Source organism: Sardina pilchardus, chromosome 10 (genome assembly GCF_963854185.1).
Source record: "Sardina pilchardus chromosome 10, fSarPil1.1, whole genome shotgun sequence".
Classification (NCBI taxonomy): Eukaryota; Metazoa; Chordata; class Actinopteri; order Clupeiformes; family Clupeidae; genus Sardina; species Sardina pilchardus.
Window position 1 is genome coordinate 12,392,432 of NC_085003.1, and position 27,057 is coordinate 12,419,488.

At 41.1% G+C, this 27,057-nt stretch overlaps 1 protein-coding gene across 1 annotated transcript; it reads left to right on the forward strand.

Annotated features, from left to right (window-relative positions):
* Window positions 1–835: 835 nt before the first annotated feature.
* gnrhr4 (gonadotropin releasing hormone receptor 4) lies at window positions 836–26,091 on the forward strand. The gene is made up of 6 exons (XM_062547938.1): window positions 836–1,372; window positions 4,304–4,505; window positions 5,053–5,475; window positions 19,842–19,906; window positions 21,782–21,889; window positions 25,864–26,091. Exons 1-6 carry the CDS (start codon window positions 836–838, stop codon window positions 26,089–26,091), a joined length of 1,563 nt encoding a protein of 520 aa, XP_062403922.1.
* Window positions 26,092–27,057: the final 966 nt, after the last annotated feature.

Genomic DNA, 27,057 nt, shown 5'->3' on the forward strand with positions numbered 1-27,057 from the left:
GAAATTGTCTACACTCTACAGGACACACCACAATGGTATTGACTGTTTTTGATTATTTAATTCAGGCGTTGAACAAAGCAATAAATAGGATGTCTTTCTTTAGGATAGGATGGTCTATTTACCATTCACACTAAGTTTCAACTATGTCTTAAATGTTTTTCGTAGTTTGCAAAACTATTTTACCAAGTACAGTCTAGAGATGAGTTGCCTACAAGCATCTCAGTTTTAACAGAATATGAATTCAGCTATAACATGTTGAGATTGTAACCTAATCAGAGCAGGCTACGATATGGAATGTCTCGCATTGCATCAGTTTCACATGCCATTATCATGACAGCTGTATTGTCGATTGAGTTTTTCATTTACATGTGCATGCAATGCTTTTGATTGTGTTGTTCTCGGAAAATAAGCAGAAGAGTGAGATCTAACTCTTATTACAGGGTAATTATATATACTCTACAGGGTTATTGTAGGGTACTTATTACACGGACTGTACACTTGACCTTTACTTGCGACTTGAACTAAAAGACAGAAAATCTCTGCTAGGATGATGGTGATAGTTTAGTAGGCTATGCGTGTCATTTAAGCCTCTTGACAGTAGCCTGCTAACTGAACGTCAGTTTGTAAGGCTTCATCATAAAAGTAAAAACAAAAAGTAATTATAGCCTACCATAATATGTATTATAGGCTACTGTGCTTATTCTTATTTTCTCTTTCTATAGGTGTTTTTTAAACTGGTCGGGAAATATCTTCCAAATCGGACATTCATTTATAAACGAGCTCTTACCCGAATGGAGACAGATCTTCCAACACTACTGTCACCTTCATATCAGATATGAACGACAATTGTACTAACATCTCCACAGTCATGTTTGACCAGCTTGTGCAGAACTCAAGCTGCGAATCCCCGCTGTGCAACAGCAGCGCAGTGGTAGATCACTTTCTCCGGTTGCCTACTTTTTCCACTGCAGCCAAAATCAGAGTGATAACTACCTTTACGCTGTGCGCGGTGTCGACCGTCTGTAATCTTGCCGTGCTGTGGGAGGCTAGTACTAACAACAAGCGCAGGTCTCATGTCCGAATCCTCATTATAAATCTTACAGTGGCGGACCTGCTGGTGACATTCATCGTGATGCCCGTCGACGCAGTATGGAATATCACTGTCCAGTGGCTGGCTGGGGACGTAGCCTGCCGGTTCCTCATGTTCATGAAACTTGTCGCAATGTACTCCTGCGCCTTTGTAACTGTTGTCATCAGCCTCGACCGACAATCTGCCATCCTGAACCCACTGGCTATCAGTGAGGCCAAGAGGAAGAACAAAATTATGTTGATCATCGCGTGGACCATGAGTGTGATTTTGTCTGTCCCGCAGGTAAGAGAGAATAAAGATTCGTAGGCTATTCTCCTCACTAACATGGGCATGTGGACTTTTAATGTCACACGGAAAACATCCTATCCTTGTTTCCAAAACGCTATATGGATCATTGTTTTACTGCATTACTTGCGACACATGTAAACGACCATGCATTATTCTTATTTATGTCAATCAAAGGCTGATACAGACACTGGTGATGTTTTATGAAAGTGACTTTTTGTTTTTGTTTGAGTGATATCAACTTTTTTTTTTTATATGATGACAGATACTGTGTACCACAAATGGCTGCATGGCGACAGGGTTAAACACATGTACATGTATTTACTTGGGAATTGAGTAAACAACATTTAAGAAAGATGTGTTAGCTTAGCTACAATTCTGAAATGATTTTGTAAGTGTTTGATGCACCAATTTAAGTTTAATTTCACTGCTGGTGATACCCTGCTGGAAGTCTTAAATGAAACCTTTCCAGACCCACTCTCAATTGAGCTGTCGGTGGCTATGGATGCACATCAATGTTCTGAAATTTGTTCTGTCTAAGGGGGCTTTGCAGCTGACACAAATCAATAGTTGCTTGGACCCCATGTTGCTGTTTGTGGATGTATTTACACCTATTGTTAGAATAGAGTATACTATGTTTAGTGTTGTTTTCAAACATATTCTTGCATTCATCTAATTACACCCAGAACCTAAATCTAAGAGCTGCATCCGGTTCTTCTAAAATGAAATGGGTATAGGGCATATTTAACAGATAAAATAGACCACACATTACTGCACAGAAGCACAGAAAAAACAGACACACACAAACACACACACACACACACACACACACACACACACACACACACACACACACACACACACACACACACACACACACACACACACACACACACACACAGAGAGAAGCACATAGACACTTTTGTAATGTTTGTAGAAAATATCACTGGTTTATTGTGATTGAAAACATTTCGGTAACACTTTATTTGAAGGTATCTACTGTACATAAGAGTGACCACATGAACACATGACACTGTCATGACACATGAACTCTAACCTCTAACCTAACGAAATGAAAACAAAAAAAATGACACTGAATGACAGAAGTGTTAGTCATAAACGTTTATAACTTGTTTATGTTTATGACATGCATGTGTCCACTCTTCTGTAGATACAGTACTTTCAAGTTAAGTGTAAACATTTCTTTACAAAACTGTTTCTACAGTCATTGAGTAAACAAAGAGACAGCATAACACACTTGTGATCTGCACGGTGTGTAGGGGATGGACAGAAATTGGGAAACATGCTTCATTTTCTAGTATACATGGCTATACCACACAGCGGTCATATTATTTTGTACTGCTAGTTATCTGTAGAATTCTGGGTATGTGCATGTGCATGTGTATTCATTGGGTGCCTCTCATTTAGTCTTATATACATCCTCCCTTCCTTCCTCGGTCCTCGTCCTCACTGATCTACATAAAGAATGATGGGCCGGCAACATTGGGATAGTCTCAATGCTGGTTATAGATCAGTGGGAGCGAGCCTGGAGGATCGACCATCGAGGATCGAGGAGAGAAGTTGAGAGGCACCCATTGATGTTGGCAGGAAGGAAGGGACACTTGTTCTCTTCAAGTAGTACTGTATGTGTTTACTGAGGCCATCCTGTAATTAACCTTTGGATGTCACTGATGGTGTCTCATCATTATGTTTTAAATTGAGTCCACAACAGAAAACATTGCATTATCAGGAACGAAAATTAGATGGGTGGGATTTTAAACAGTATTGTGCAATGTGAGACATCCCAAACACTTAGCCAATTCTATTTTCAAGAACAATTACTATATCTGAGATTTGTGCATTCTTCAACCAAATATAGACTAAATCGAGCTGTTGTAGGCTATATGCCAGTCTCTCCTCTATACAGTACATTACACATGTTGGCTTTTATCATCAATGCTATCGGGAAATCCGCCTTATGTAGTCATGAATAGCAAACATAAGTGTGGAATCTCTTGATCTTATGGATCAAAGCAACTGGACTATTAGAACATGGAACTGTCTCCTTTCATGACTACTAATATTAGTAGCCTTTTTTGAAGTAAACAAGAAACAAACCTTTTGATATTGTTTAGAATAGGTCTACTGATATGAAGAACTGGACCTCCAGAGGCTAAATGAAAATATGTGTATTTATATTGTTGTATTTATTTACATTTCACATGTATTTAACTGGCAGCTGCTTTAACAGTAAGTCGAAGGTTGTACCAGAGAAAAAGCTAAGGATCTTTGGTTGTACGTTTAACTGTAAAATGGCTATTTCTTGCAATTGCTGTTATTTTTCTTATTCATATATGACTGAACATTGCAGTCATATACAGTACTGTATCTATGACATCTCTAATTAGTGGATCTGTAGTGGATCTGTTCATGGACATTTACTGTATTTTCTCTCTGATGGGATGACCCAGTGAACCCCTTTGAGCTAATAATACCCACAGGGATACAAATACAACTGACATCCATGATTCACTCTCAGTCTCTTGTCAGAATCCCAATTGTCACAGTAATAACGCCGTGGTAATCATACTCATGCTGATGTCTGCTCTCATCAACAAAGAGTGAGTACATAGCTGGCTTGACTGTAATCATGTACTCGGAGTGCAGAACCTTAAAGTAGCAATGACTTGTGTGCCAGTGCTCTATCTATAGAAACTAGAAACACAATTATAATCAACTACTGCCAATTGCGTTTTTATGGAGAGCAAAAAATGGCCTTGGTGTATTTACCATCATAAGTACTTTTATTCAGTTCCATGAACTCTCTGGAGTCTGTGCACTTGTAGGAATCGAGACATGGCTTTGAATGCAAGACTCAGCAAGGAGTGTGTGTGATAAAATAGTCATGGCTGTTCTGTTTCCCAACAGATGTTCATCTTTCACAGCGTCACCATCACCTTCCCGGCAAACTTCACACAGTGCACAACCCGGGGCAGCTTCCTCCGACACTGGGAGGAAACGCTCTACAACATGTTCACATTTGTGTGTCTCTTCCTCCTTCCCCTGGTCATCATGATCGTCTGCTACACGCGCATCCTGCGGGAAATATGGCGAATAGCAAAAGGAAACAGTAAGTTGAAGCTACATCAGGGTACGTTGGGTAAACCCAGCCTGATCGGCCAGGCGATTTGGATTTCGCCCTGTACAGTAGCTTAGGCTGAAAACCTGCACATCTATCTCTCCTGTTTGCTGACCATGTTTGCTGGGTCCAATCACAAATTGGCTTATGCACCAGGTGCACCTGAATCGTTGGTCTGACTATGACTATCGGTTGAATGACTATCCAAGCGGACAGAGTCATTTCAACTATGCCCATTGATGACGTCTCTTGTGCAGTAGAAATAAAGCGACCAATCCCCAGACATGTTCAATCTTGAGCTTAGTATGGTGATAGCCAGACTAATATCAGGGTGGAGTGGAAGTAGAATCAATTAGCTACAGCATGGTGTACTTACAGTAATGAAACAAAAGCACCTCTTAAGTGGTTCATTTATGTGGCAGCGTTTCAGTGCCTTTTCAATTTTCACATTCATTTAGTGAACGAAAGAATAATAATGGGATGTGATTACAGTGCTGAAAAATGAAAAAAAATTCATTTCACTCTGTTTCCTCTGTAGCGTCCTCCAAAGAGGTTCATCTCCGTCGTTCCAACAGCTACATCCCAAAGGCACGCATGAGAGCGTTAAAGATGAGCATTGCCATCGTGACCTCCTTCATCGTCTGCTGGACGCCGTACTACCTACTGGGCCTGTGGTACTGGTTCTTCCCTGACGACTTGGAGGAGACCGTGTCCCACTCGATGACTCACATCCTCTTCATATTCGGCCTGTTCAACGCTTGCCTGGACCCCATCACGTACGGCTTGTTCACAATCCACTTCCGCAAGGGACTGAAACGTTATTGCCACGAAGCGGTGGTGCTGAATGAGTCGGATAACAACTCGACGATGACCGGCTCGTTCAAGTGCTCGCCGTCGCCTTTCCGCATGAAGAAGCTCACTCAGAGCAACCAGACTGGCCGTCGACCTCAGAGCATGGAGGGTCAACAGTGCAAAATGCAGGAACCACTTAACAGTTATCTCACTGCAGAGACAGACCTAGCAGATCCAAACTGGTTACGTCCAGAGAGTGGTGTATGATGAATTCGACCTTGGCCCTCTCGTTTGAGGAGAAACAATCTCCGAGAGAATAGTTTCATGCATATTTAGTGTTGTGGAAAATGGAATCAACGGGATCGACTGGGTATGGTCAAATTGTTCAAATTGACTGTTGTTATTCAAAATGAGTCAGTCTGCTTTTTCTGAGAATGTAAGCATTGCCTCTGTTGTCGTTAGTGTCAGTATGCTTCAAGAGGTTTCCTATCGTGATGTGCAGGGACCAAGTTTCAACTTCAAGTTTCCGTCCACCTTCAGAGTTATAGCTTGCAGCAGACTCTCAGACAGTTCCTGCCAAGCACTTCATTTGTACATCTCACACAAGTCCAAGTAAAATGAATAATAAAACAAGGGGGAAGAAAAACAATATTTCCTCAGACTCCTGAAGAGAAGCTGCACTTTTGTGACCCCAACAGAACATATACAGCATACATAAAATGTTGTCACCTCCATTGACTTCTTCAAATCAGAATATTTCCTGTGGCTATGAGTATGCAAGCGAGATGCAAACGTTTGATGCATTAGTGATGCAAATGAATGCAAACGATTCACAGAGGAATTCCTTTATGTTTACTGGCAAGACCACATTTAATCAGTCTTTCCGGCATCTTATCTCCGGAGTTAAAGATTCAAGGGACTCTTTTATTGACAGATTAACTGGCAATTCGCCTACCTCACTTCAAGTCCCCGAGGGGATGCATAACAATGCTGCATATTTTCAGATATAATTATAGTATGTTATGCCCTGAGTTATTTCTTTTGTACAGTTTTGAGAATAGTACTATCATATTCTAAAATGAGTCTGTCATTGTTTGTCAGTTTTTCTGTGTATGGCATCTCAGGAAAGTTATTGCACATTGTTCAGCACAGTGGTCCTGTTAGCAGCGGTAACATTGTAAAGCTTTTGTTAGCCATTATTGCTGTACTGTGAACAGAGAGGTTCAGGTATGTTTGCTGTTGTAAAATGTGTAATTTGTCATTATGATGTCCTTACAAGTGGCAACTTCTATTAGTGCTATTAGTGTTGGTATGGGTGAAAGTCTGAGTACTACTTCTCTATATGTGAGCTGTGCGGTGCCTCGTACATTGCAGCCACGCTTCTGTGTTTTGTTCTCCCTGCTTTGCACAGAGCAGATGGGCAGTGGCGAGGAAGCCTTGGCTGCAGAAAATGTAAAAAAAAAAAAACCTGTTGGTGTATGTGAGGGGACAATGTGAGATTCTTTAATGTCCTCTATCTCCCTAATACTCCTGATGTATTTTGCTCAGTCTACTTTCTCCTCCTCACTATCTCTCTCTTCGGTGCATTCTATACTTAGATATGCTTGAAAGCAAATACTGGACATCAGATGCATCCTCAGTCTCCATGCACATACAATGAGAAATAATATATATTTGGATCTATTGTGTCTATTTTTGTGTTTCACAAATTTGATATATTTTGATGTATGTTAGGTTAGTGTATTATTGATGCTGCATGTTACTGAACAAAATGACTATCTGTAAATTGTAGAGCTAATTATGGAATTGTTATATACTCGTATTTGAACAAGTTTGAGGGTATACAGTATATAGCAGGGGTCTCCAAAAGCTGGCTCGTGAACTACCAGTAACTCCACATCTGTTACCAAGTAGCTCTCCGAAAGGTTTGTTCATAAATCTGATAACCCAGTCACTTGGGAAACATGTTGAAATTCCTATAAAATCAAATTCACAGTCTACAAAAAGAGAAGGTAAATGTTTTTAAAGAAACCTTTAAAAAGCATACAAATCTATTCAGTGGTTTTGGGTGGAGATAAGCAATGTGAATACATGGCATGCTATACTTGCATAAAAGCTCTCAGCTGTGTCCATTTGGTCAAAGTAGCTCTCAGAGGAAAGAAGGCACAGCCATGTCTATTTTGTCAAAGTAGCAGACGGAGGAAAACAGTTTGGAGACCCCTGATATAGTATGCATGACATTCACTGTGACTTTACTGACTTTATGAAATTACTGTCTGATTCAAGTGATCTGTCTGTGCTTTTAAGTATTTTTTTTTCATGTGAGTTGAATTAAATTGTATTTTGACCAAAACAAATTATGCCATGCTAAATACATGAAATGCTGCTATACATTTAAGGAGATATAAACATAACAAAAGCTGTCCCTTCTGTGAGTTTCACATAAAAGCACAATGTGCAATGACCCGATCTGGCAGAATTAGTCTGAAGTCGCATGTCATACAGGCTGATTACTGATTGTTTTGTTTTTGGTATTATATTGAAGAAGATGCATTCAAAATAATTTCCTTTAGTTTCATAGTAAAGATAAGAATGCAAAGTTACAACAAAATGTAATGAAGTGGTCATCCTACCTGTACCTGCCTGTAACCTGTAACTTCAAATGTTCAAAAAAGGTTTTCTCAGTTTTTCAATTGGAAAAATGATGGCAGGAGGCCATCAGTCAAAATGTTGCATCCTGATGACATTTCAAGATATGACTTTGACCCGGATATCATTACACGATTATTTTAAAGATTATCCTCCTTCTATTAAAAATCTAACTTGACCTTTGGGTCACTGTGACTCATTTTGCCAGATCAGGTCACATATGGATTTTGAAAGAAAACATGTGAAATGTCAGATCAATCTGATCAGATTAAGTTGTCTATTTTCGAGTGGCACAACTTGTCCCTTCATCTCACAGCTTGCCGATACATTTTAGTGTTAAATTGCAGCATTTTAAAGCTGCATAATCTCAAATTATTTTATTTACAAATGTATGCTCTTGGTTGCAATTCTTATGAAAAGACACATTCACAAGAATCATTGTGACAGTCTTATTTTTCTGTGGATTTACAGTATGTGTGCGTGAGGTTGCGTGACTGATACGTAATGCTGGCCAAGGTTTTATTTTATTTTTATTTCCCCTGATATTTTATGTCTCTCTCACAGCTCAGACTGTGACAGAAAAATGTGCAGACTGAGCAGAAGGTGTCTGAACACAACAGATGCAGTCTAAGACATGCAGTATAGGCTAGCTGGCCAGGCTTAGTGGGAACAGATATCAGTGTAGGGATCTATCTTGGCGATCAGAATCGCATGGTCAGTGGTGAAAATCTATGTAGGAGTGTGTCCAGTCATTCGGGCTGGTTTTGTTATCAAACGTTGGGCACATTGTTCAAAAAGGTTTTTCCTCTGTTTCTTCAGTCAGAAGGGTGTGGGTGTGGGTGTGTCAACATGGATGTTTGTCCCTTTAACATCAAACAGTGCAACTTCATAGAGCACATCAGTATTTTGCCAGAGTGCTGCGTATAGAACACAGGGATTCCAATAAATAAACTGTAATTTAGTGAAATCTGTTTGTGACTATGCCTTCTGCACTCATCTATTATTTGAACTCAAAGGCAAAGTGAAACTATCATCACTGTGGTCTCATACTGTAGGAGTTAACAGTTCCACACAGTTATTTACTTTCACTAGTGACTGACAAGGGGTTACAATCGAAAGCATAGCCTGAAAAAAGCAGCCCTTACCCCAATAATGCTTGAATGACTGAATAAAACTCCTAAGGATACTCTATTTATCCTGCAGAGAAATTGTTGGGACTGCTTGCTAAGAGCTGCGTACAGTAGGCCTACATCTTGTGACAGTTCATCTTCATGTGTGCTTTACATGCGCCTTTTACCTTTTTTCTTGGTCGATGTTGTAATGATTTTTAGATGACGTACACTAAGATAGCAATTTTTGGATCATACTCTAGATCACGCCTTCTGCCACACTCCTGTGCGCAAGGTTTAATACAAGTGGAGCACATGGCGCAAAATCCACCACTGACCGGGTCTAAAATAAAAATGAGCTTTGCGTCGTGCTTCTGTGTTCTTTGGGTGAGAAAGTCTGTGATCCACAGACTTAGCTGATGATCCAAGTTGAAACAGGTCACTTTTGCCAGCATGTGAGGTTGAATGAAGTTAAAGGCAGATGAGAAATCTGCAAATTTGGCCAAAAGGATTTGGCCTTTCTAAGTGTTGATCGATGGCATTCAATATGTAGATTTTGGCATCATCCACCCCTCTTTTCGCACAATATGCAAACTGAAGAGGATCCATCTTTGAAGCTCTGGCATTGAAAAAGCCTATGAGCTTTGACAATCCTCTAAGGTCTTCATGACAAGGGAGGTGAGGGCAATGGGTCTTAGGTCATTCAGGACTGCAAGGCTGCTCTTATCTTCTTGGGAATGGAAATAACTGTGGAGTGTTTCCAGAGACCTCTGAATGTATTTGATGGATCCTTGGATTTTTTGCCTCCGCCAAGGAGGTATATGTTTTCATCAGGGACCGGCGTTTGTTTGTCTGTCTGTCTGTCTGTCTGTCTGTTTGTCTGTTTGTCTGTTTGTCTGTCTGTTTGTTACCAAGATAACTCAAAACGTAATGGATGGATTTCGATGAGATTTTGAGGGAAGGTTGGACTTCACCCAGTGAAGATTTTGTGAGTGATCCGTAATTCCGTCGGGATTCCGGAGACGTTCATGTACAGTATTTAGCTTAGTGGTACATGGTATGTCCACGTGGTGGCGATCTGAATAGTTTAGGTTCAAATGTATGACAACGTAGGAAGAACAATGAAGGCGGAGGTCTGCGCTCTCCGAGTGCTTTTCTAGTTTATTATGTGTTGTCCATGCAGGCACACAAAGGTGTATCCATAAAGAAGGCTTATATACAGTATACAAATACACAAATGTATAGGATGTAAATGGTTTGGAACACAGACATAATTTCCAAGATCATGCAAGAGGACACTTGACATCAGAAGTGTAATGTACATGCAAGGCTGACATGTTGTGTAAGATGTCACAAACAGGAAATGGCCTGAGGGGAGAGCTCGGGATAATAAGACTTTGGCCCTGTGTGGTATGAGTCACCTAGAGTAACACACAGCTGGAATCCTCTGGAGCTGCTCCACTCATATTCAAAAGGGTCCAGAAAGAGCTTACAATGGCCGCAAAGCTCAGGTACAGCAAAGCATTGTTCAATGCACAAACAAGCACTCAAGCACACAGACATGAGCAACAACATACGCAACAAACAACAGTTGAAGTTGCTCTTGATATGGTACAAAGAAGCAGGCCTGGTGCTATGAATGAATACTGGCTATGTTGTTTCTGAACATTTCTCCTATTGACACACCACAATCTTGACAGGACCTGCTTTAAAAAGGTGGAACATTTTCACTGTGAAAGTGTGCTGCTTTCTCCTTTTCTCTGTTTTTTTGTTTTGTTTTGTTTTGTTTTTTTTCCATGTCACCTCCAGGGCTCCTTAGTTGTCATACATATGCCAGAATGCTTAACGAAATGCTACTCACACTTCTCCTCCCATGTTCAAAGCTCCCACCTTACTCTTGACCTTCCAATAAGTGCATAGGCATGATTAAGAAAAGCACTGAATTGCCACTATTAGGCAGACGACACCACAAAAAGCTGGAGCTGAGCATAGGACTAGACAAGACTAAAGAAAGAAAGAACACATGCTGAGAAACATGCTATCAGAGCAATCATCCTGGTCGTACACAGAACACCACTCAGCAGTCATCTGCTTTCCCATGCTCAGTGAAAAGAGTGCGAAATGTGCAATTAGGCAACATCTAGTCAGATATAATGAAGCTTAAAGTCACAATTGGATGTCATCACAATCAAGACCCACCACAAAGATGTGAGCTCTTAAGCTGCAGATCACAATCTAACTCTGATCACCTTGACAGATACACCTCAGCATTGGACCAAAACATCCAGCATCAAAAGGGCAGAACCTTGATGAGTATGATTGGAATCTGGAGACCCCTGGGACATCACGACACATCCAAAGAAGAGTGCAACCACTGATCTATGAAGAGCTCTTTATAGATCAGAGAGTTCAACAGGGAAAACAAGGGGACTCCATAGGCAGGGTAACAATGGGAGAATCATAAAGAATGTATTGGTCCTCGGGGATGTGTATTTTTCATGGTGGGATGCTAGAATCTCTGGCTAATACAACATGGTTTATTAAGTAGGTTTGACATATTGCTTGTGGGGAGACGACAACAACAATGTCACTATTAAAACATCATACCATAATAATAGACATTTTGTAAAAATTGTCAATATCACAAATATGCACTACACCTCTATTCTATATGGATTACAGCTGAGAATCACTATAAATATGTAATCAATATATTCTACAGTTACAAATCAATGTTCTACATACACAAAAACAGTCAAAACACTTACAAATATTTTCTGCAGGTACGCAGACTTTTTTACCACCTTGGGGTTCAAGTAGTGTATGTGTGTCCCAAAAAAGCAATAATAATAATAATAATAATAATTTTTAAAAAAAAAACTATAAAAGTAATAATTAAACACCAGTACCATGTCCTTCACTTGCAAATGTATTGGTACAAGACTTGCAGTTCCAGACGGACTATTTCTACCACTTCTTCTGTCTGGGGTTGGCCATATTTGTTCTCACCAGTGACTGTCAGCACATCATTCAGATGCTGCTGATGCAGCCTGTCAGGGTGGACTCAGTAATGTATAGTGTTGAGGTGCACCACCATCATGGCTTTCGCAGATTGGGAGAACTGGTTCAAGAAGTATACGTACTGTATGTCCTGAGGGCATCTCTTTGTTAAGGAGCTAAGGTTCAGGTCCTATTTGAAGTCCTTGGACATTTTGTATTGTAACGTGTTTATTTAATGCCAGCATTAGAAAAGTATGTTCAAAACAGGATCAATAATTCCCATGGGGAATAATATATTGAACTGATCGCCAGCAATAACTCTATTGGCAGTGCAGTCAAATGGTGATTGGAAATGAACAAAGAGTTTGAGTGAGTAACCTCCAGCAAAATGGAAATAGCAATAATCCCCTGGCAAAAATGCACCTCTGAGGAACAAAAGATGGAAAAAACTTCTTAAAGTGCCCCTTCATGCCCCCAGGCCACAAACAATACAGATTGAGAGTTATGAAATGTGATATTAATAGGTTCTCCTCATATTTTATATAACACTCATTGTGCAGAGCTACCAGCGGTGCAGACTAACACGTAAAGTTTCATATTCGGATCTTCAGTTTGTTGCACAGTTCGAAGCAGTGCATGGTGGTCATGTGTTATAGCATTGCTTTTCAGTTCTGTTCAAATTTCTTTCTTTTTTTCAGGGATTAGAAATGGTTCATAGAACGAAAACTAATCTTTAGATGAACGTAACCTAAAATGGAATGTGTGAAAACACTATTCTCAGTTTTAGATTACTGCTAAATAACGGTACTTATCATTCCAATTGACCTTTCTTTGAATATTATTTAAAAAGTCTGTAGGCTTGGAAGTGGAACCAACACTATCCCAAGTATGTAACCTAAATAACTGAAACAGTGTGTAAAACAAACATAGGCTACCACAGAAATATCTTGACCTATCAGGCAGTGGCACCACACATAAGTTATAACAGAGCTTAAAGCAAGGACATGTTCTGTGCCTGATGTTATATATATAAAAAATAAGATCTAATATTAAATTATTAACCATTCTTCTAACTGGTATACCATTTAAAAGAGTGGCCTTGAAACTCTAGAACAGGAACAACAAATAATGTTTTTGCTCAGAGCAAACCAAAATGAAAATCTTTCATGTGCATGGTGACTGAATCAACAGGATTATTTCATTTCATTATTATTATTTTTTTTTTGTGAGGTCACACTGGTGAAGGTGAAGCAGGTAAAGTGCCAAATGAACTACAGTAATTTTGCATGGAGAACACCGCAACTGTTAAGATTTTAGCCTTGCCCTTTGGCAAACACAAATGAAACTACAAATTATTGTTGCGCTCAAACAAGACTGAGAAGGGGGGGGGGGGGATCAATGACACTGTTGGTGAAGTAAAAATTCAATGCAAGCAGACAAAGGCAGGTTTAAGGATTGCAAAACATTGTAAGACATTTATTAGCTAACAACAGTTGCAAGACTACGGCTGGAGGTCAGAACACAACGTGCCGCTTAGGGCGGCAGCCCCCTTGACCTCCCGCGCTGAGTGTTCTCTCTGCATTTAAGGCGTTACAGTATGTCCTCTCTTGATTGTGCAAAGAAGAAAGCAAAAATATCAAGGGCAGTTGCATCATCAAATGATCAAAGGGTCACTCACAAGGGCAGTTGGTTGACCCAGGTTTTGGTGTGATCAAAGACTGGGATCGTGACTAAAGAAAATTATTCAATATTTCTGCTACATTTGGCACGGCTTGTACTGCCCTCTTTAACTGACTAAATAAGATACAATCCAAAGAATATGTGTGAGGGGGAAAAAACAATCAAATAAAAAGAGGCGAGAGGCTGAGATGACGATTAGTCTGTCAGAGGGACAGTAAAGAATCAGCAATGATTCACTGCCTGACGTAGCAATGGGGTCCACTAGAGCCATCCACCCACCCCTACAGCAGGCTTAACGCCGGGGAGGCAGACGCATGCAGTGAGAGTGACGTAACGGGGTGCAACAGGCCATTTGTGCAGTGCATGAGTGATCTACAAAGGTCTCACACTGTGATAGTGGCTCACACTCCAGGAGATTTCGTTGGACACGTCATTGATTGAGTCCCATTGATCGGAGAAGACTGATGTCTTCGATCAACCAATTTCTTTGAGACTGCTATCATGACGATAGAGAGAGAGAGAGAGAGAGAGAGAGAGAGAGAGAGAGAGAGAGAGGGAGAGAAAGAGAGAGATATTAAAACCAACCACTCCTAAACATCATCTTACAGCTAGGCTATAGGTGCAGACTACTTGTTTTCTTATTCGACAGCCTAAGCAAACAAACAGGTTGGTCATGAGAGGGCTGCAACTTGGCCGGTAGGCTACTGTACTGTGCTAAATGTTGGCTGCCGCCACATATGGCAGAGTCGTTGTTAGTTACTCATGTATTATGCTTATTAATGGTTATATGTGTGTGTGTGTGTGTGTGTGTGTGTGTGTGTGTGTGTGTGTGTGTGTGTGTGTGTGTGTGTGTGTGTGTGTGTGTGTGTGTGTAAGTGTGTGTGTGTGTGTGTGTGTGTGTGTGTGTGTGTGTGTGAGAGAGAGAGAGAGAGAGAGAGAGAGAGAGAGAGAGAGAGAGAGAGATAGCCTACATCATGCTGTAGTTTTGATACCATGCAGTTGTTTTTCTGTTATCAGGCACTTAAAGGTTACACAGCTAGTCCAGAAACGATTGGTAAAATAATACACCATGCGTCACTCTTCAAGTCTCCTGAGGCAGTCCAAGCATCCAAGTTGACTCAAACATCTATCAGAACTTGTTTTCAGTGGATAAGGCTTAAAGTGAGTGCCCCAAGACTTTCTAGATGGATTGTCTCAGTAGGATAGATGTCCTTTTGATGCAAGCTGTCCTAATGAGAGCCACACTGTTCTTGGTCAGTTTTTAGTCACCGTGGGCTCTTATTGGGCAGTGGGAGTGATAAATTAAGTAAGGGGTGGCAGGCAGGCTTCAATGTGTTCAGATGCACACACACATACTGTTGTAATTCCACCAACTAATGGTTATCTTTACTGTGCAGAATGCAACACTGGACAAACACATCTGCTACTTGAATAAATACAGCTTAGTTATGATATGACTCAATGGGACATTCAAAATCAGAGCAATTAAAAAAACAAAAAAATAGTACCAAGTGCTTGAACAAATTCAAGAGAGAAAAGTTATGTTCATATTTTCATTTATTGGAAAACATTGTTAACAAGTTTTTTTGTGGATATCTTTGGGGTCGTTTATTTGCGTGTACGACTTCACTTCAGGCATAACAGCCAGAAAAAAAGAACCTGGTGCTGAAATCTGTGCAATAAAACGTTGTGATCGATAGTATCAAATGCTACATACTGTAGGGTCCAGCAGTACTAAAACTGTTTTGCCCTAATCTGTATTAAAATGTATGTAATTTATTACATTGATAAGAGCCATTTTCATTGTTGTGATTTACAAACCTGACTGAGAAGGGTCAAGAGTGCAATGTAAATGCTTTTGCTTTTTGCCATTTCGGAGCCAAATCGATCATTTAATTGGCAAGAAAACAATTGGCAAAAATAAGATCAGGTACGTAATTTGTTCAAGTTTAAATTTTGGATTGCTTATCTTTATCGTGTTTTTGAACCCTATGTGACTTCCAGTGTTCAAAACAACCTAAAAATAACCATCTGACTATGAGTTCTTATCTGGATCTACCTGTAATCTATATGTTATTAAACATACTCAATGTTACTTGGGACATACAAGGGTCATGGTGGAACAATGTTCTCTCAGTTCCATATTTAATGTGATTCTTTCCTTTCTTTCATCTCTCCTGAGCTTTTGATCTGAGAAAAATAATGTGTTTTCAATTTACCTAAAATATCCCTGGAGGTAAATGAAAATTTCAGAGCCAGTCGGCCATGTGACTTGAGTTTTTACATTGCTTTTCAATCCTGCCATATACTGTTGTAAAAGAATACACAGAGCTTTGACTTGGATCATGTGCTACCACAGCAACATAACCATAGGCTACAGAATGCATGCTCAGTATATTGTCCAAATCTTAATATATGCATACAGCAATAATGTGATGGGAATTATACAAGATTGCTTTTGTTTTTGCCTTTGGCTAAACCAGCATTAAGGAATTTAGGGGATCACGTTTCAATATGTCTTTATCTTTTGAGGCTGTGCAAAACAACAGACTAAGCAGACAGTGGCAGATGCCATACACGGTTTGCTTTGACAGGCAGTGTCCAGTATCTTGCCACTAATTGGTACATGTTATGTTGCACGCATGGGCAGTGAGATATTATGGTATGTACATTGTCATGGAAATACATTTCACACAGACTGTAGAGTAAATGATATGCATTCTGTACCTCAGCGAGCAGGTGTATCAGAGTAAAGGCATGTTTGTCTGTGGATTGAATCTGATGTCACAAAAACATCCAGATTGCATCCAGACGTTTTACTCAAATGTTTTATCACTGAGATACAGAATTGGGAGTGAATGCAGCCACAGTCTTACCTCTTACCATTCAAACATTGCAGTTTTTATTAATTGCTTTGACCTGTTTAAAGAAACTGGGTGGTTGTAATCATCACTGCCTCTTTTTACCTAACATGGAGCCGACTGTAACATTTCACTGCATTTTATGTATGTGACAAATAAAATCTGAATCTGACTGAAGCACCTGTTAGACACTCCTTCACACAATTCTTCAATTAGCAATCAGTCTGCAGGCCTTAAAAGGTGGAGTATCTGTGTTACACTTTATGTAATAGATTTTATTTTTATTTTTATTTTTATTCTCTACTTTTTGGTTTAGATGTATTTTGTGTAATATTACAGTATTTCAGTGTTCAGCCACAGGTTGACAAAAAGAATCAATGGCATCTAATTCTGGATCCAATTATTTTGAAGAAAGCAAATTTGACAACAAATAGCATTGGCATGAGTTACGTGCAGCATTGCAGTAGGCTATAATGACAAGCAATGGTGCACTAATTCGCCCTGGATGCTGTATTTTGTATTTTGCTGTCCACTGCGTAATGGTTGATTGGAAGAGCTCACTTGTTTGCAAGTTGTGTTGTTTCATGGCAACATTAGCTTTTGTTGCATATTTTAAATCTTTTGGTACGATAACAGCTTATTGCAAACAAAATGGGTCATTTTGACCATCGGTACTGCTGTTTCAGCCTGTGTATTAAAGGGACACTTCACCGATTAGCATTAAGCTTTGTATATTTAGAAAAACAGTCATGTTTTTGAAATAAGTGCATGAATGAGTGCGATTGTCTGAAGTAGTGTTATGAGAGGAGATGTTCTCTGAGCGTGTTGGCGGAAGAGCTAGCCGTCGCTCAGCTGAGGAGCGCAGCGATCGTGTGGTAGCATATGCCTGTATGAGGGCATTCAGATAGGTGGGGGCAGAGCCGGAGAGTACTTTGTAGGCAAGCGTTAGAGTCTTGAATTTGATGTGGATGAGCAGTGGGGTGACATGCGCCCTTCTGGAATGATGCATGACCATTCAAAAACATGACTGGTTTTCCAAAGATACAAAGATTAATGCTAATCGGTGAAGTGTCCCTTTAATTGTTTTGAAAAATGTGGAGTTTGAGTTGACTGCTGCATCAAAACAATCAATACAAACTGTAACCGAACAGAGGTCAGCATAGTAGGATATCAAGCTCAAGCCTGGATGAGTCAGTGATAGTGCAGTAGTCTGAATGCAAGTAAACATGAGAAATGAAAGGCATCCTTATCATACCCTCTGATCCAGGCATGCAAAGCTGTGTGCCTTTAACCACATTTCCTTTTCAAGGCAGTTGAATTGTTTAGGATGATTATTTGGAAGTAAATGCTGCTATCACCATTTCCCTTGATATGCTGTATCTGAGGATATTTTTCTGTGGTGTCTGTGAAGTGCATGAATGATTCCGTTGCACCTGTGCCTTGTTGATAGTTTCCATCACCAATTCAAAGAGAGAATAAGATCGATGCTCTATCTCTCTTACTTGCTCATGTCAGATGTCATTCTAATATCTGGCATCTGTGTGTATATATAATAGGTCCACACTTTGCCTTTGACGTGTAACGCTGACTTCTGGCTTTGTGATAATGGACATGGCTCAAGGTCAGTCCATATTCACTTTCCATGGTACTGCTGATATCTCTGGGATCCAAACGGCTTTGAAAGCTTTCATGCCAAAGCTGATGGATGTCCACTGGCATGTCATTCAGTGAAGATGCAGGGATAAGGCTTGGTCTTTTTTATACTTACAGCATTCTATTTACAGAATTATTTGGACACTCGCATGGAGATTCCCTACCTTTCCTGACTCAGAGCAATCACTACTGTAAAAGGAAGTGTACAGTAGTTAAATTTTTCTCCCCCCCAAGGGTCTCTGTTATTTTTCATTAAAATCACTCTGACTTACAGTGTACACTAACCACATGACTCACTGTATCGGACAATTGTCAGAGTGGCGTGATCACTGACAAGTGAACAGTATGACTCACTGACACAGTATTGGACACTTGACTGATTATTGTCCATGCTGCTTTATCACTGCTAAGCAGTAGCCTGGCTAACATTAGACCGCCTCTAAAATCTACAACCTTTGGATTGAGTCTGGGGACCTTTCATTCACTTCCGATTTAAGAGTGCAATCAGCACTATAATTTAACTGAAAGAGGTACAGCAAAAACATATTTCTGTTAAACATTGCTTAATTAATGCAGTTGTTTACTAAATTCCATATAAAATGCAATCACATCCATGTGGTTTAACACTGATGACATCAGCTCAGCCATCAGTTAGACATAGTGTTGAATAACACAGCTACTGTTTGTCATTGTATGAAGCCCACCTCATGACGGGTAAGACTGATTCCTGGGTTTTTTATTTTCTGGAATTCTGCTTTTATAAGAGGGTCTCCAGACGGACTGGAAGACCGGCAAATTTGCCAAGAGATTAGTCTGGGTTCACCCAGGCCAGTTGTGCAGGACACGTCTGATAAAATGAGTGACTACCTAGTCTCTGATGTCTGGGTTCACGCAGGCTAGTTTAGCAGAACATTTCTAATAAAATGAGTGACGGTACATACAATAGTCTCTGATGTCCTCATGTCCTTATTTGTATCATGAAAAGAAAAATGCCACAGTTAAAATACCAGAACAAAAAAATACCAAAGCAAATAAAAATGTGTTCAATAATAGAGTGTATGTGAAGGAAAACATTATTATCATTGTTGTATGTGTGCTTGCAAGTTGCTGTAGACCTAAATTGACCCATGACCGCCGACACCTAAATCTGCAGACACAGAATGTTCTTGTCTAGTTCATACCAAGAACAGTTCAGTGTGCAGATTCTAAGGTCAAAGAGGAACCAACTGCCAAAAGGTGTCTGGTAAACAACTGTTGTAACCACACTGATTGTATAACTGATGTGCCATGCTTTGCTGAATAAAAAGACTTGCGCTGCGAGGAGAAAGTCAGAGACTGCTTTGCAGAAAGGAGAATTCTCCTTTCTGGTCACTCTCTCCTCTCGGCCAAGAGCAAACGTACTACGTGTGGTGGTTCTTGTGTCTTACTATCGGGAAGATTTTCCTGACATTACTTGGTCCTTCGAGCCGGATGCCAACATACCCAAGACTGGAACTGATCGTCGAAAGTTGAAGACTGTGTGCACAGCCTGCGGTCTAGGACCGTGGAAGAAAGCCCCGTACGGTGAATTCCGTGCTGGCCAGCCGACGACGACCAGCTCCTGGACTGGATTGACGGCATCCGAACAACAGAGCAGAACCATAACAGTGTGAGTACAATAATAGTCTATTTCTAAAAGGGAAAGATCGCATTAAGTTGCTGTTCTCTTATACAGCTGTTGAAGATAAACTTTCCAGGGGGTTCGAGTCCCGCCTGAGGTAAAGGGGTTAGAGGCCACCTTAGTTTATCTAAAAAGGGGGTTAGAGGCCCGCCTTAGAAAAAGGGGGTTAGAGTCCCACCTTAAAAATAATAGGGGGTTAGAGGCCCGCCTGAGCTATCAAATAGGGGGTTAGAGTCCGCCTATATTGATAAAAAAGGGAAAGAAGGAGTGTGACTGAGAAGTGTGTGTGAAGGGATTGTCTGTGAGTTAAAACGAACAATAGAGCCTGTGAGAGATAAAACACCCAGGGGAAGCCGGACTACGGTCTAGAAGCTCGCTTCCCAGGCTTGTTGTTTGCCCTAAGAGGACGACACAGAACAACCCCTTATTTGTAAACAATGGGGAATACCCAAGATAAAGAAAAAGTTTTGAAAGGCGATGCCAAATTTATGGCCAGAATCCATCCAGGAAATGAAAATTGGATTACACGATGGAAAGATAAGTTTGAATTTGAAGGCAAATTAACAGTTCCTGGTTGTTCGAAATTGCTGCGTGACATACTAACGCACCACTCTAAAAAGAAAGGTGGACTAAAAACCCATCATCAAAAAGAGATTGATGCGGCTAAATTATGGTTAGAGGAAGCAAAAAAGCGCGAAAATAAAATAAAGGAACGGAAAAATTGTACAGTAGCATATGTTAAAGAAGAAGACAATATGCCATGCGTCTCACCTCCTCCCTATAACCTACAACCACGACAGGCTGCAGCAATACAACCGCCACCCTTGTCTTCCCCCGCTCCGGAGGAAGCACATGTAGCCTCCCCTCCCCCACCGCAAGAAAATATGTACCCATCTCTCCAAACATTGTCACCAAAAACACCTCCCCTAGCTGAAATGCTGCCAAAATACGGCAGGCGATTAAAAGAAGCTATAGGTCTTGAATGGTCAGCAGACATGGATGGAGGTGTGGGTACAAATACAACCGTCCGTCGCATTCAAAATAAAAAATCATCAAGCCGTGCAGGAATAAACCTGTATGACGGTGATGATGAGGATTACGATAAAACTCCGGATTGGCCCCCGCTGCCACCTCAGGTAGGGGCATTTCCAATGATAGAACTGCCCAATCCAACATTTAGGCCAGATGTGCCTGCGGGTGACAATAACCCACGAATAATGCATGTCTACAGGACATGGACACAGGACGATGTGAAAAAGTCGGTTGAGGGAATTCCGTCTCATAAAGCCCAAATTGAAGAATTTTGCGACGAAATGAAAAACATAATAACGGTGTACCACCTGAATGGTTTCGAGGTCGAAAGGATGTTCCGCTGTAAAATGGGCTCCGATTGGAGCCGTGTTAAAGATAGTTTTGTAGCCCATGAGGCTGGTACAGCGTATGCGTCTGGCTCTGGCGAATTAAATCAACAAGTCCAAAACCTAGAGAATAAATGTAAAGAAGTGTTTAAAAAACATTGCGATTACACCAAAATACATGCCACAACACAAAAAGATGATGAGGATGTTTGGGAGTTTAGAGACAGATTTGAAAAAGTGTTTAAAGCCTATAGTGGCCTGAAGTCAGAAAATCCAGAGGATAAGACAATCTATGAACAGCAATTAAAACAAGCATTACTACAGAGTTTCAGACCAGAGATAAAAGGATGGATAGAAAAACACTTTGTTACTTTTAGGACAGCAAAGCTGCCAGAGTTTATGGAACAAGCTAAACATGCAGAGAAAACAGTGAAGAACAAAAAGAAAGAAAGAGAAAAGAAAGACTCAGACAAAGTAGTGGAAGCATTTACTATGGCATTACAAGGAGCTGGTAGAGGCCGAGGTCGTGGTCAAGGCCGTTTTCAAGGCCGTGGCCAAGGCAGAGGAAGAGGTAATAGCAGAGGAAGAGGAGGACAAGGCGGATATAGGCCAGGTCAGAGAGATTATGAAAATGAAGGCGAAAACAACAACAAGTGTTATAATTGTGGGGGTCACGGGCATTGGTCTCGAGACTGCGCCACCAAAGATGAGAAAGGACAAAAATTTGATAGGTATGATGCCTGACTAGTAAACGGAGAAGAAGAAGAGCTAGAAATGTGTGAGGAATTTCTAGACTTAGCTGATGTGTGTTTAAATGAAAAACCAGAAAAAGTAATACATATTAATGGCAAACCTGTAATTTTCTTATGTGACACTGGAGCATGCAGAACCGTAATGAAAGATATAGATGGTTTACAAAAAACTGATCATGCTATTATTGTAAAATCAGCAAACAGCCATGTACAAAAACAATATTTCAGTGAGCCTGTTACTGTCACGCTGACAGAAACAGGAAGCACTGTTTTCGCCCCTGTAGTCATGGCCCCCAGCTGTCCCTACAACCTGTTAGGACGAGATTTAATGGTAAAATTAAAATTAGCCATCTATCCAAATTTACACGGAGGTATGGAGGCTAGAGCATGTGATGAAGCTGACATACAGTTAGTTGAGGGAAAAGGAGCACCTTATTATATCTGGGCCCTGGAACCTTCACACCAGGACCCAGGAAAAACAATAGAGGCAATAGTTCAAAAAGTTAAGGAAAGTGTTAACCCACTGGCTAGCCTCATATCCCCTGACAAACTGAGAATTGATTTAAGACGCAAACTTGCGCCTGGGCCAGACCCAGAATATGACAAACTAGTGCATAGACTTGGACCTACTAAAGTGACTCTGACTTATTTGTGTTGGTTGGACAGAGAATCTTTTTGTCAAGCAGTTCTGCCACAGCCCGCGCAGAGACTGATGTGTTGGGAACTGAAACCCCACATGCAGCTGTCCACTAACCCAAGTGAGAAACAGTCACGTTTAGACAGACACATAAACTTGGTAACACAAATACAAGATTGGAAAACTGAAACTAACAAAGTTGAAAAAAGCCCCACCACTGGTTGGAGACGCATTAGTCTAAACTATGTGGTAACCTGTACGCCAACAGTAATACTATATGACAAGACAGAGACATGATTAATGGTTTTGACAGAGGCTGAGGATCAAGCTCTAAAAATAATTCCGTCAAGTTTGTGGTCAAAAGGACCTACAGATGTGGGTCTGATTAAAAATATGGAGCCCGTGCGAATTAGATCAAAAACAGGTCATTATCCATGCCAAAAACAGTATCCTCTAAAACCAGATGCAGAAGCAGGGATAAAACCCGTAATAACAGAAATGATCAAAGCTGGAATTATTGTACCATGTCCTAATTCACCGTGTAACACGCCAATATTCCCTGTTAAGAAAGCACCCCCGTCTACTGGCTGGCGCATGGTACAAGACCTCCGTGCTGTAAACAATGCAGTAATAGCCCGAGCTCCGAACGTGCCTGATCCCCACACTCTGTTGAACCAACTAAATCCTGAAGCTAAAGTATTTTCAGTAATAGACTTGACAAATGCATTTTATTCAATTCCTGTCCACAAAGACAGTCAATATTGGTTTGCATTTACTTTTGAAGGAAAGCGTTACACATTTTCAAGACTAAGTCAAGGGTATTCGGAGTCACCAACAATATTTTCAGAAGCAATAAATAATTGCCTGGCAAAGTTTATCCCGCCCTGCGGAAGCCAAGTTTTGGCCTATGTTGATGATCTCCTAATTGCAGGAATTAATGAAGAAAAATGTAAAATTGATACACTGGCGTTACTAAAATATCTGAATGAAACTGGACATAAAGTAAGCAAAGACAAATTGCAGTTGTGGCGCTCTGAGGTGAAGTATCTGGGACATACATTGACAAAAGAAGGCAGACATGTGCATTCTAGTCGTAAGAAAGCAATATTAGAAGCACCAAAACCAATAACAAAGAAGCAAATGATGTCCTTTTTAGGACTTTGTAATTACTGTCGTATGTGGGTCCCAGGTTACGCCGAGAAGACACGCCCTTTGCAAGCATTGATCTTTGATGAACCTATGGCTGCGCATGATAAAATAAAATGGACTGAAGAAGCTGAAATTGCGTTTGTGAACATAAAACAATTAATTGCTGGGTCCACTGTTTTAGCGCTGCCTGATTATACTAAACCGTTCACACAAATGGTCGATGTAAAAAATGGCTTCATGACCTCGGTTTTGACACAGCAATGGGGAGCAAAAAATAGACCAGTGGCATTTTACTCTTCACGTCTGGACCCAGTGGCGAGAGCCACCCCCACGTGTGTGCAAGCTGTGATCGCCACCGCAATGGCAGTTCAAACTTCTGCTGAAGTTGTGCTTTTTCATCCACTGATTGTTAAAGTTCCACATGCCGTCTCCCTACTGCTGTTACAAACTAATATGACATTCTTATCTCCTGCAAGACATCTCTCGTGTATGACAGTATTGTTATCACAACCACACATCACTATCGAGCGCTGCACTGTGCTTAACCCGTCCTCTCTATTACCAACAGCTGATGACGGGGTAGAGCATAAGTGTTTGGAGATAACACAAACAAACATGAAACCTAGAGCCGATTTAACTGATCAACCGCTGAACAAGGGTGAAACAGTTTTCGTCGACGGATCAGCCATAAAAGATAAATATGGTGTAAACAAAGCAGCCTATGCAGTGACTACTCTAACTGCTAAATTAGAAGCCAAACTTTTGCCTGCCACATACTCTGCACAGTCAGCCGAATTGACTGCGCTGACCAGAGCATGTGAGATTTTTGCAAAAAAGGAAGTAACAATATACACAGACAGCCAATATGCCTTTGCTGCGTCTCACATTTTCTGTGCCCATTGGAAAAGACGTGGCTACAAGACCTCTACTGGGAAACCAGTAAAACATAAAGATTTACTTCTGAAATTATACGATGCCATACAATTACCAAAAAAGCTTGCTATTTGTAAATGTGAAGCGCATACTAATAAAACTGATGCTGTTTCAAGAGGGAATGCCCTGGCTGACGAGTGTGCAAAGAAAGCCACAGGCTTGTTCCTCTTGCACACAGAGACCGATGACATTTTACAAACACGGCAACAACAAGCACCTGTTAAAGAAAAAGAAACATGGGAAAAGCATGGGTGCTATTTAAAAGATAACATTTACGTCGGACCAAATGAAAAGCCAGTTTTGCCAAAATCAATGTACAAGTGGGCAGCAATTTTGAGTCATGGGCAGAGCCATGTCTCAACAGGAGGGATGTGTGCACTAGTAGATAAACATTATACCACGTATGGATTTACAAACTACTCACAACATTTTTGTCACCAGTGCATCATTTGTATTAAACACAATTCACAGGGACATGCGAGACCAAAAAGAGGACAATTCCCTACACCCCCACATCCGTTTCACACAATACACATGGATTTCATCCAATTGAACAAAGTTCACAACCTAGAATATGTGTTGGTGGTGATAGATGTGTTCTCTAGATGGGTTGAGCTATTCCCGTGTCGAACACCTGATGCTGCCACTGTAGCTAAAGCACTCTGTAGGCGGATTATTCCAAGCCATGGGGTGCCCAGAATAATTCGAAGTGATAATGGAACGCATTTTGTTAATGAAGTAATTGACAGAATTGGTGAACATTTTGGTATTGACCTAAAAAGACATTCTGCTTACCACCCACAATCGGCTGGACTAGTAGAACGTCACAACGGAACAGTTAAAGCACGCCTACGAAAGACAATGGCTGAGACAGGATGGCAGTGGCCAGACTGTTTAGACATCGTGCAATTAAGTATGAGAACAACACCTAGTGCTGCCACACAGCTGACTCCTTTTGAAATGCTGTATGGCAGACCGTACACCATGCCTGATTTCTCTCACAGTAAAGCTACATCGGATGATGACGAAGGGGTAGTGGGCCAACTGATTAAAACTCTGTCTTCAAAAGAATGTGTAGACACGAATACTGTCCCCTCTCTCTCTGTCTCTCCACAGGATCCTAAAGTGAAACCAGGAGACTGGGTGTTCATCAAAGTCATAAAGAAGAAGTGCTGGGCCGACCCACGCTGGGAGGGCCCTCACCGTGTTATCCTGTCAACACCAACTGCAGTGAAGGTGGAGGGCCGGACCGCTTGGACGCATCTCTCTCACTGTAAGGTACGGGACTTTCCAGCTGCGGAGTCAACCGCTGAGGAGGGGAAGTCCGACTCCAAAGGGGACTAGAGGTTTAGAATCTAGTTGTCTCAACGTCGGTGAAGATTTTGGATCCTCCAAAGCTTAGTGACAATGCCTGGTGGTAACGGACCTTTGGTGTGGAGGATGGTCCTCGGAGTGGTTGTCACCCTCACCTTACTGGGACTGTTGTTGAAAGGACTGAGCAACGAATCGTCAGAAAAGGCAAAACAGAAGCGATGGGCTGTGTCAGAAGATTTGCATATGTACAACATAACACATGTTTATCATTTGAACTCTTGGTATAGATATGCACAAATGTTGGCTGACCTAAATAATGTATCTGACTGTTATGTGTGTTCCTTGATGCCAATGTCTGCATCCCATCCCAGGTTGCAGGCCATATCCTTAACAGAGAGAGAATCAATATGCATAGCCCTAAAGGTTGCTGATCGAGACGCGTCAAATTATGCTACGGTGGAAATGCACCGGGATGGGACTAACACGTCTATCATGCCATGTGCCGTGACGCACCCCCAAAAGCGCCTAGAAAGTAATGTAACGTTAACCCCCTATGCTTCTGTAAAACCAAAAGCCAAATTTCCATTGTGTTTCGCAAGTAATGGTAGAGTAGCAGTAGGCAGCCTGCCAAGATACAGGTGTAAGCAAACTGCAACGGTAGTTCTACCCTGTCTGAACTTAACTAAAAGTGGATGCTACAAATATGATGTGGCGGCTGATGTTTGCCCTTGGGCCCCCGAAAATAGAACAAACCGCCAGGGCCAAATAGTAGAAATGTCTGCTTGTGAGAGGTGGAGCCCAACGGCCATGCCCAGTCAAAATGGCACCACTGCATTAGAAGGAATATATTGGCTGTGTGGGCACAAAGTCCACTTAAATTTGCCCGCCCAGTGGGGCGGGGTGTGTGCCCCCATTAGATTAACGGACCACACGTACATAATAGCCCAACAAAAACGCACGCGCCGCAAACGTGCTATAGATGTACAACCGCATGAC

Coding starts and splice junctions, on each gene's coding strand:
- gnrhr4 (XM_062547938.1), top strand. CDS start 836: ATGAACGACAATTGTACTAACATCTCCACAGTCATGTTTGACCAGCTT. Junction 19,907..21,781: donor CAGAGCAGAACCATAACAGT/GTGAGTACAATA, acceptor TGGCATTACAAG/GAGCTGGTAGAGGCCGAGGT. Junction 21,890..25,863: donor ACAAGGCGGATATAGGCCAG/GTCAGAGAGATT, acceptor GTCTCTCCACAG/GATCCTAAAGTGAAACCAGG.